General features: G+C 46.6%; 1 protein-coding gene across 2 annotated transcripts in view; it reads left to right on the plus strand.

Moving 5' to 3' along the window:
* Positions 1 to 9,789, plus strand: part of LOC149452162 (uncharacterized) — a 117,320-nt gene extending 107,531 nt beyond the window's left edge. The window contains exons 6-7 of one of the 2 annotated variants that reach the window (XM_089689700.1): positions 6,537 to 6,656; positions 7,734 to 9,789. In XM_089689700.1, coding sequence (XP_089545826.1) covers positions 6,537 to 6,656; positions 7,734 to 7,853 — 240 coding nt within the window. In that variant the 3' untranslated portion in view covers positions 7,854 to 9,789. The remainder of the gene's footprint in view (positions 1 to 6,536; positions 6,657 to 7,733) is intronic. The other variant, XM_089689701.1, reaches the window with a different exon arrangement.
* Positions 9,790 to 11,750: the final 1,961 nt, after the last annotated feature.

The raw sequence follows: 11,750 nt of genomic DNA on the forward strand, positions 1-11,750 counted from the left end.
ACCCGATCCCCTGGTTGAAGCAGTAATTCTCCTCTTCTTTTCCTGTCGAATGCCCTCTTGCTGTCCCCTTGGGCTTTGGCGATGGCTTCCTGAATTGTCTTGTTATTGACAGAGAAGAAGTTTAAGACGTCCTGAGATGCCGGTACCGGGTTTTCAGGCATCAGGTCAGGGAGAAATGTGGGATGATACCCGTAATTGGCGAAGAACGGGGATTGCCCCGTTGCAGAGTGACTCGAGTTGTTGTACGCGAATTCTGCGGACGGCAACAACGTCAACCAGTCATCCTGAAGGTAGGACGTGTAACATCGCAGGTATTGTTCCAGCGTTTGGTTGGTCCTCTCGGTTTGGCCGTTGGTCTGCGGGTGGTAGGCGGATGAAAGCGACAGCTTGATTCCTAGTGCTTTACACAAGGAGTTCCAGAATCTGGAGGTGAATTGGACTCCCCGATCTGACACTATATCTTCGGGGACCCCATGAAGCCTGACTACTTCCTTAATGAAGATCCGTGCCGTTTCAGGTGCCGATGGGGTTTTCTCCAGGGGTATAAAATGTGCCATCTTTGAGAAGCGGTCCACGACCACCATTATTGCTGTGTAGCCTTGGGATGGTGGGAGTTCGACCACAAAGTCCATGGCAATCATTTGCCAGGCCCGCTTGGGTATTGGTAATGGACGTAACAATCCCCATGCCCGGCTCCTGGAGGGCTTGTTCCTTTGACAGGTGGAGCAGGTCTGGACGTAACGCTCGCAGTCCTTATTCATGTTCGGCCACCAGAACGAGCGCCGTAGTAGTTCCAGAGTTTTCGCAACCCCGAAGTGACCTGCCATTCGATGGTCGTGGCAGTGCCCTAGGACCAGGGTTCGCACCTCTTCTGGGACCATGATCCGGTCTTCCTTCCAAAACAGCCCGCCGTGGTTCAGGAGGGGTGACCCCGACGGAACTGGTAGTCCTGTAGAAGCGTCGAGGAGTCTGGAACGAAGTTCTGTTTGTAGAGCAAGGAAACTCCCGGACGGTAAGATGGTGTCAGGTGCCACTGTGTCATCGGGGTCCTCAAACATGCGGGACAGAGCGTCTGGTTTTGTGTTCTTAGTACCGGGTCGGTACGTAATATGGAGAGTGAATCGCGAGAAGAAAAGAGCCCATCTTGCCTGGCGAGGTCTCAGTCGTTTCGCTGTTCTTAAATATTCCAGGTTCTTGTGATCAGTGAAGACTAGGATTGGGTGTGTGGCTCCTTCCAGTAAGTACCTCCATTCTTCTAGAGCGGATTTGATGGCCAGGAGCTCCCGATCTCCAATGTCATAGTTACGTTCAGCCGGCGTCAACTTCCTGGAGAAGAACGCCACGGGGTGCAGTAGTTCCTTGGTTCCATTTCTTTGGGACAGAACCGCTCCTACCGCGTTCTCAGAGGCATCCACTTCCAAGACATATGGGAGGGAAGTATCCGGATGGCAGAGGATGGGCGCAGACGTGAATAATTTTTTGAGCTTCTCGAATGCCGTCTGGGCTTCGGAAGTCCACTTAAAACGGACCCCTTGTTTCGTCAGTTGCGTGATCGGGGAGACCAGACCGGAGAAGTTCCTAACAAACTTTCTATAAAAATTGGAAAAGCCGATGAAACGCTGTACCCCCTTTTTGTCGGCGGGTATTGGCCAATCTAAGATCGCCGTGACTTTCTAGGGATCCATCGCGACCCCCGCGGAAGAGAGAACCAGTCCCAAGAACGTGATTTCGCGCTGTTCGAAACAGCACTTTTCTGCCTTGGCATATAGCCCGTGTTGACGCAACCGTTCTAATACCCGTACTACGTGACCTCGATGAACCTCCAGTGAAGGGGAGAAAATTAGGATGTCATCCAAATAAACTACTACAAAGACATCGAGGAAATCACGAAAAACATCGTTGATGAAATGCTGGAAGGTTGCCGGTGCATTACAGAGCCCGAATGGCATCACTAGATATTCGTAGTGACCGAATCTCGTACGGAAGGCAGTCTTCCACTCATCCCCCTCCCTGATACGGACAAGGTTATAGGCCCCCCGCAGGTCTAGTTTAGTGAATATCATTGCCGATTTCAATCTCTGGAGGAGCTCGGGGACTAACGGTAAGGGATAACGGTTCTTTACCGTTATCTTGTTTAGATCATGGTAGTCTATGCAGGGCCGTAACGATTTGTCCTTCTTCTCTACGAAGAACAGCCCGGCCCCGGCTGGGGATGTGGAAGGACGAATAAACCCCTTCCGCAGGTTCTCGTCAATATATTCCCTCAGTACACCCGATTCCGTTTCTGACAAGGGAAAGATCCGGCCGAACGAGATCTCAGATCCGGGTAGGAGGTCTATAGGACAATCGTAAGAACGGTGTGGGGGAAGAACGTCAGCCCCCCGCTTACTGAAAACGTCCAAGAAGTCATGGTAGGCCGGGGGAATAGTCTGGGATAGATTGGCATCACCGTCCAAGCACAGGAGGACCCGGGGACCCACGGATCCCGTGACCTGGCAGTGATTCAAACAGTAGGGTGACCTAAATTGAATCGTTCCCCTTTCCCAGTCAATCTGGGGGTTATGGGCCCGCAGCCAAGGGAGCCCCAGAATGACTGGAAATAGGGGTGATGCGATGGCATCCAAACGGAGGAACTCCTGGTGATGGTCTGCTATTGTGGTAAAAATGGGTGGTGTCTCCTGGTCCACCACCCCTGATTTTATACTGGAGCCGTCTGCCAAGAAGATGTTGAACCCCCTTTCTTTGGTCTGCAGTGGTATTTTTTGCCGGTGGGCAAAAGTCAGGTCGACGAAACAACTACAAGCTCCAGAGTCAACGATTGCGGTCACCGATAGTGTTCTTCCCGGGAGCTGCAAAGACACAGGTATGGCCAGGTAATTGGACTGATCATCCCTTCCTGCGGGTAAAGTAAAAGAAAAGGAAGCGGACTTACTCATCTTTGCAGGACAGGAGCGCACCTGGTGACCAGCTTCCCCGCAGTACAGGCATAGGTTCAGCGCTCGTCTCCTTTGACGTTCCTCGACCGACAAGTGGGAAAGGGCCAGTCCCAGCTGCATGGGTTCCGGGTTGTCCCCCGATTCCGTGCCTCGGGGATGGTTCCCTGGGGTTGGAGCTGTGTCTCTCGGTGGGATCCATGCCACCCTTTGACCCTGGTTGCTCCTTTCCAGCCGACGTTCCCTTAACCTACGGTCAATCTGGATGGCCAACTCAATCAGTCTTTCCAGGGAGTCTGGTAGGCCTACTCGTGCTAGTTCGTCCTTGAGAGACTCAGACAGCCCGATGCGGAACTGGTGACATAAGGCCGCATCGTTCCATCTGGTGTCTCCCATGCATCGCCTAAAGTCGGACGCGTATTCTTCGGCTACCCGGCGGCCCTGCCGCAGTGAGTATAGGGTAGCCTCTGCGGAGGCAGCCCGCTGAGGGTCGTCATACAATACTGCCATGGCCTGAAAGAACTTGGTCACGGAGTCAAGCTGGGGGTCACGCCTCTCCATCAGACGGTGAGCCCAATCCTGGGGCTCATCCTGAAGGAGAGAGACTATAAACCCCACCCTGACGGTCTCGGAGGAGAATGTGCGGGGCTGCAAGTCAAAATAAAGTGTGCAAGCATTCCGGAAGGCTCGGAAGCGGCTCCGGTCACCACGGAACCGTTCCGGCAGGGGAACGCGGGGCTCAGGAGCTAAGGGTGTGGCAACCGCTCCGGATGTCGGGGTAGCGGGAGGTTCCCCAGACGCGGGACTCTGAGCAGGGGGAGTCTGGGGGGCTAATGTCTCCATGCGGTCTTCCAGTCGGGCGCAGCGACTGTGGAAGTTCTGGAAGGCCTGGGTCAAAGTTGCCAGGTGCTGGCAAATATCCTCTAGGGACGCCGGTCCACCTCCTGGCTCTGTCATGGCCGCAAGGTACTGTTATGATCCGCCAGGCGGAGCCTTCCGGCTGCCAACTGATAGACCAACCCAGAGCGTGGGGTCTAAGCCCGGGCTGTGCCTTCACCAGGGCCCCTGATGGTGGGGATGGACTGAAACAGTCCCGGGCCAGGTCACGACCTCTGGGCGGGCCCACCAGCGGCTGGGAAGGCCTCCGGGGATGCGTGTAGGTACCGGGAGAGCCAGATATGAGGCGGATGACGGCCCCAGAAGGGTGGCACGGATAGTGGTTCCGTGGGGGGTAAGCGGGGTACCAAATCAGCGGGCAAGGAGTAGTCAGGTCACATGCAGGGTCAGCCAGGTAAATCAGTCCGTAGAATAGTCAGGATATCCGAGTCAAAACGCAGGAGCAGGCAGAGTAGTCAGGACAAGCCGGGTCAAACACAGGGGCAGGCAGCGTAGTCAAGGTTGAAAACAGGGTCACAGAACAGGAGCAGGTATCCAGGATCACATAAGACCTTGCGGCAATGGGTGACAGTGCAGGGCATCTTTAAATAGTGCGCCCTGCACTGTCATTGGCTGGCTGGGACGCGCCCCCGGCTGTCATTGGACGCCTGAGGCGCGCCCTCGACTCTCTACTGCGCATGCGCGGCGTCCTGTCAGCCGCGGCTCGCCGCCAGTGCGCATGCGCGGGGGGACGGCGCCGTGATGCAGGATTCTGGCGCCGTGATCCCTGACAACCCCCCACCTCACCCCCTCGGTCTCCGCCCGAATCACACACCTACTGAGCGACATATCAGACTGGATGTCGCTCCACTTCCTTAAACTTAACCTCTCCAAAACCGAGTTTCTTGTCTTCCCCCCACCCTGACACCACCCCCGATTGACTTCTCCATCACATCCAACAACGCCACCATCAAACCCACCCCACAGGCCAGAGTACTTGGTGTCATTCTGGACTCCAACCTATCCTTCCAGCCCCAAGTCCAATCTTTAACAAACTCGTGAAGACTCCACCTCCGCAACATCGCCAAAATACGCGTGTTCCTAACTCCAGAAACCATTAAACAGCTCATCCACTCCCTCATCATATCACGACTCGACTACTGCAACTCCCTCCTCACTGGCCTGCCTCACCACTGGCTATCCCCGCTTCAGTCGATCCTGAATACGGCTGCCAGACTCATTCACCTTTCCAACCGCTCCGTTTCTGCCACCCCCTCTGCCAATCCCTCCACTGGCTTCCGATTGTGCAACAGATCAAATTCAAAATCCTAACACTGAGGTACAAAGCTGTCCACCATACTGCCCCGATCTACATCACTGACCTAATATCCAAGTACCGCCCAGCACGCACACTCCGCTCCTCACAAGACCTCCTTCTCTCTAGTTCCCTGGTCTCCTCCTCCCATGCCTGCCTCCAGGACTTCTCCAGGGTGTCACCCATCCTCTGGAACTCCCTGCCCCAACCCATCAGATTATCACCTACTCTCCTCTCCTTTAGGCGCACCCTGAAAACCCATCTCTTCAGGGAAGCCTACCCCACCCCCTGCTAACTTGCCAACCTCCTCCACTCTTCCTACCACTCCATCCCCCACAGCTATCTCCTCCTGTGCCACCATCCCCTCCCTCCTAGATTGTATGCTCGAAAGAGCAGGGCCCTCAATCCCCTCATGTTTTGCATTGTATTGGTATTGTTCTGTCACATGTTCTGTCCCCCTTTGTAATGTACAGCGCTGAGCGAACTATTGGCGCTTTATAAATACTGTATAATAATAATAATAATAGGTGTACCAAAATGGCGTCCGAACCCAGAACCGGAAGTACGTCACCACTCAACCGGAAATGCGTTGATGCGTTGAGCCACGATCACGTGGCTTCTTCAGGATGGCGCATTGGATGACAGGACTTCCTTTTATACTACCATGTTAATCCTCAAGGGGTGTGTAATTAACCTCCATCTTCTTGAAGACCAGTACACATGCGGCCATATAAAGACTCCGTGGCACGCCCCTTGAGGATGCAAAACCAAGGCAATTCGCCTTATGTCCTATTGCTTACGTTCACATCACATCCAGTTCAGGGATGTCCCTTGGGTGTCGGTGGTTCTCTTTGTAATGCAGGCAGATCATGGCTGGTGTGGCAGAGACCATCAGGCTATCCCAGGTAATGTCCTCATGTAATGCTGGGCATCCGTGATTGAAATGGCTGAAATCCAATAAATGAAAGGGGTGGGTCAGAGACAGTCAGGGTAGGTAGGAAAAGTTTAGATGATATTGGATGCTATCCAGCCAGGAAATGAGGTAGGTTCTATTGACTTGCTGCAGCTTCTAATGCACACAGTGAAATCAAACTAAACATTTTTGTACGATTGTACAAGACTAAAGGTAAGGTTGGGAAAACCTACCAAGGAATCAGCTTCTGGGCTGCTGAAACTCTTTTCAGACAATCATACATTTTTCCATTTCACTTGTCAGCGGCCAATGCTGCTCAGGCACGGGTAACTAAGACCTCTCGATTTCACTCTTAAAAACCCACTTTAACACCAGAAACTCGTTCTTAAATCAGCTGCAAATTGCGCATTGTGTATGTGCCCTGGTGAACACCAACCAAAATGCTTATTTGTATGTTTTTTTGTCTATTTAATTCTCTATTCATTTTGTGTCTGCACAGCTGGGTGCCATGGATACGAATTACATCCTCATTAGTGCAAATGTGGTGCTTCTATGCTTGTGTCTAGCTGCCACTGTCATTGGGTTCCACGTGCTGTGTCTACCGAGAGAAACACCCCCGGTAAGAGACCTAAATATGAAATCCAGACATGGAAATGGGGCTGTGTTTACAGTCCAAGCATCATGTAAACAAATTCCTGGAAAATTGTTAATTACTTATTGACTTCTGAGCATAACAACTTTTAGGGGTCTACCTTATTAGCACAACAAGCAAGACCTGGAAGTCCATTGCTTGCTAGAAGAAAGCCCAACAAAATTAAAGGGTTCCCACATATTGAAGTGGTGTTCCACCAACTGGAACTTCAGGTGAACTCTGTAAATGGAGCTCTCTGTCCCGAGAAAGGAAAGGAGGAACATGGAGCAGTCATGATGAACTTTTGGAAATCTGAAAATGCTGCTTACTGAAAAATTCTAAAGAATGGTCCAAACTCCACTGTCCTCAAGCAGAATCTTCAGCATTCAACACTGCCAGGTGTGTCAGATGCTTTCATAACCTGCTGCACATTGTGGTTCACAGGAAGTGTGTTGGATGTGAAAGATCTGATGGAGGTTTTAGTGTTTGAAGACAGCAGAGGTGAAAATACAGACTCTTCTATTGCATGGACCATTTTTTGGGGGGAAGGGACACAGTCATTTGGAAGTTAATCTACAATATTAAGACGCCAAACCCACCTCTGCATTGCAGAGTAGCCCCCCTAGTATATCCACACTTTGGCAAGCTCCCTACCAATTATGTGACATAGCTTAGACCTGGTGATTGGCTGCCCAGAGCACTGCCTTATAAGAGGCCAGCAGGGTTACTTCTTGCCCCCACAGTGGGACATGTTAGTTTTATTAAGAAGTTGCAGGGATTGGGGCAAAGGGTGACTACTCTGTAACTTTGCTTTTAGGCAATCTTGTCACATATCAAAATAATTTTCATATTGTATATTGTATGGGTGTAATAATTGTTAGAACTTATCTTTATAAAGATTGCAAATCTGCAATGTTCTGGGCAGTTTTGAAGTTTTCTCCCTTTCTCCCCCCAAAAAATCTAATAGCATAACTATGCTATTAAAGGAGAACTCCCCTTTTTGTAACTGCTTTTGTTCATTATATTACATAATGGTTTGACATATTTGTCTCTTTATATTTCTAGCCGGAGGTGATAGAAAACTATTTCATTCCACCAACAGATCTGCCGGAATTCCTCCAAACCCCTTCACGGCTGCCACCGCCACCATATAAGGAAAATGAAGATGATGAAACACTGCACTAGAGAAACACCTACAGAACAATTGTGATTGTAAAGGGAGTTTGACAGATACAAAACACAATTTTTACTTGTGACTTCATTTGACATTGAGTGTCACTATAATGCCAGAAGTGAAGAGGGTGTAGATAGAATCAGACTGTCTGCACAGAACAGTACTGCAGAAGGGCTCTGATCAATAGAGAAGCTCAGAATGAACCGGATGCATGAAATCTGATACAACAGATGCTCAATTCCAACTGTGAACCCCCACCTCCTTCTTTTCCCTGTAATTCTGTTACAGCATATCATTACTGGTGACAATGTGAAGTCAATGATCGAATGATGTTGTAGGGTAAAACAGAGACATTAAAGCACACATGTCTAATCATAATATATATATAAAATATATACACTGTATATATAATCAAAAGTGAGCGTTCAAGAACCCTAGGCTTTAAAGCCTGAACTTCTGATTGGTTGAATCATTGTAACATCGTTGCTGTTTGTTCTGAATTATTAGCCAGTTCTCACCCAAAATGTGTAGAATAATATTCTTCAGGCATTGTCCCATGCTGAGAGCAAGTTCATCTATGTTCTGTTCTCTAATTATTCTCACTAACAATAGGGAATTATGCTGATTGGCTTCATGGCAGCTGATCACATACAAAACAAATCTACGTTGTCCCTTGGACTTGGCTTACATTCTCACAGTGCAATATAATATTTAAAAAATAATAACTTAATTTTTTAAATCATAAAAAAATGTTAAGCGTAAAATGCAATTTTAAAGCATTTTTGTCTATAAATCCCTTAGCCTTGGACAGGCGTACATTCTCAAAATGCAATATAATAAAAGAAAATAATTTTAACATTTAAAAAGAAATCTTAAAAAAGTGTTTAGTGTAAAATGCAATTTTTATTTCAGATTTTATTTTGAATATGTTTTTTCTTTTTAAAACATAATATTATACACAAAATAAGAATATTGCAAAAATACTTAACAAAGCAAAAGAAACAAACAAATTACACCTGCACACATAGAAGGGAACCCCCCCCCCCTAAAACCCAACCTGGAGCATACCCAAATCTACTTAAAACAATAGATGAGTGAAGAGCCTTGTAGCAGCCAAAACCAGGTACAATATTACACATTGGACCCTTTTTAAATAAAAAAAACAGTGCCACAGTACCCAAAAGGGCCTACATCCTAGCTCAAAACCAGACTCATATGAACTAACCAAGGTGACCAAATAAGTCAAACCTCTTTAGTGAATTTCTAAGAAGGAGAGTATCTCTCATATGGAATGAACTTATTAGGATCAAATATCCAATCAGATAGGGTCAGAGGATGCGGGGAAGACCACTTAAGGGCAATTTGCCTTTGAGCCACAAACAGCACATGTATCACAGTAATGCGCTTTGGTGGCTTGAGCAGCGAAAAATCAACATAGCACAGAAAACATATAAGAGGATCCAATGAGAGATCCAAATCTAATAGCTCATTTTGAGGTTTTGGGCAACGCCACAGTAGTTGTATCAAGGATCTCAAAGTGCCACACCTAGGACAGGCCCGGTTGGCTCTAAGGCCAATAGCACACAGAAATTTCAGGGTCTTTTACACCCTATGGAGGATAAAAACCTGGGTTAACCTATGTGTAGAGGAAATTGAAACAAGAGGAAAAGAGGAGTTGCCCAAAGGATCTCTTCCCAAACAATGTCAGGGATGAGCCCTATATCCTGTTCCCATTTTTCTCTAGAGGGGAGATGAAATTTATAAAAAGAGCCCTCTAAGAGGGCTAAATAGGTAGTGGAAATCTGGCCTTTAGTAGAGGAGTGCGGTGGTCATCTTGTTGGTTAGAAACTTATCATTTGATTATGTGGTGACATGCTGTTTTAAGTATATCTTGATGTACGTATAATACTACGTTGTAAGGCAATAAATCCTGCTAATTATACTACACCTTGAGGAATCTTTTGCTTTTTGGATGATTTTGTCCTCTTTGAGGATAATTCATTATTTTAGGTCTATATTTGGCAATTTATCTGAAGTATCAGTTTGGGAGCTCATGCCTTGATTTGGGAATCTAATGAGTGGGATCCTATTTACATCCAGTGCCTGGAGTGCACCATATCCCCCCAAAGTCAGCAGTAACGGAGTTCGTCATCCTAATTTTGTATCTGCACTATGCTTTTCTTGACCATCAGTTAATTGTGGGGTCACATAAGTCTGGTAAGAGGCAGTATTTATTGAGGTGCTGGTGATGGTGGATCCCCAAGAAGCGTATTCACATTTTTTTGATGTAAAATGTTTTTTTTTTTATATATAAATTTTTTGGAAGCACAATTTTTTCTGGAAATTATTTGAACTTTTATTTATCACTAAAGACTTTACGTTTATTTAAGTTTTTTTTTGCACATTATTGGACACTTTATTTTTTATGTATTATTTTTTATGTTTAGTAGTACTTTTGAATGTGTAGCGCTGCACTTTTTTGTTCTATTTGTTTTAGTAGAGGTTACTTGAACTATTCTATCCAGCACTGGTACAAAAAAAAACAAACATCAGAAAAAGAAAATTGCTCATACAAAGCATGACACAACTGCAAAAATTAATACAACCATCTAGGTTTCAAAGAGAATTCCTTTATGAGCAGCTAAAAAGATTTACGTGAACCCTCTTCATATAACTGTGAAAGAGTGCAAACTCCTACTGGTTCCCATCTCTGAAAACCCTGCAGGGTAGATAACTCTGGGAGTATATCATTACCCCATATTTAGTGAAGGAAGAATCCCCCAATAACTTCTTGACAGAGTCCCAAATATTAAACAGCAATATGCAGGTGGGCATGTTGGAAAAAACAGAACTCCTTGACATCCCCTCCAAGACATGCAATGGTGAGCGTCCCTAAAATACAAAGGAAATGAAATGATATGAGGTACAAACCGGAGCCAGTGAGTCACACCGTGCAATATGCTGCAACTGGGCTGCTAGAAAATAAATTGTTGGATTTGGCACTGCTAAACCCCCTGCTTCCTTTGGGTATTGTAAAAGATCCAATTTAATATGGGGAACTTTATTCTTCCAAATTAGGTTTCTAAATACGTCGTTGACCTTAATAAGGATCTACAAGAGAATCCAGACTTGGGAATTGTGTAGAAAATATGAAAGTTGGGGCATCCATATCATTTTTATTAGGTTTATACGACCCATCACTGAGAGAGGAAGTCTACACCAAACTTAGTGAACCTTGACAATAATGGCCCAACATTGTCTGATATACAGTATATGTTAAGGGAGAAGCTGTCATAGTCACGAACAAATATTTAAAAGAAGAAATGATTTTACGATGTGCCAAGGTTGATGGTAAAGCATTAGGTAGTTGATCTAATGACAAAAGCATAGATTTCTCCCAGTTAATAGCCAACCCTGAAAATCTAGCAAACTCATCTATATAGTTCATGGCCGCTGGCAGAGACAAGCAAAGATTAGATATAAATAACAAAGCATCATCATCATACAATGCTATCTTTTCTTCCATATTGCCTCTTAATGGGCCTGATACACCTGAAGTGGTCATAAGAGGCAGGCCAAGGGATCAATAGCAATGGCAAAGTGTAGGGGTGACAGAGGTTACCACTGTCTAGTACATTGGAAAAGCTTAAATGGGGAAGACTGCAAACTGTTGACCCTTATGGAGGCCTTAGGGGCTGAATAAAGTAGTTTAACCCATTGACAAAAAATAGAACTGACACCAAATTTCTGTAGAACAGCCCAAAGATAGGACCATTCTACACTATCAAAGGCCTTGATAGCATCCAAGACAAAAATGGCACACCCTGTAGAATTAGTAACCGCAATCTGGATATTGAGATAAGCCTGTCTAATATTAACAGTTGTAGACATGTTAGGCATAAAGCCTG

Source organism: Staurois parvus, unplaced genomic scaffold, assembly GCF_062004578.1.
Source record: "Staurois parvus isolate SC_StPar_1 unplaced genomic scaffold, SC_StPar_1.0 ptg000493l, whole genome shotgun sequence".
NCBI classification, from domain to species: Eukaryota; Metazoa; Chordata; class Amphibia; order Anura; family Ranidae; genus Staurois; species Staurois parvus.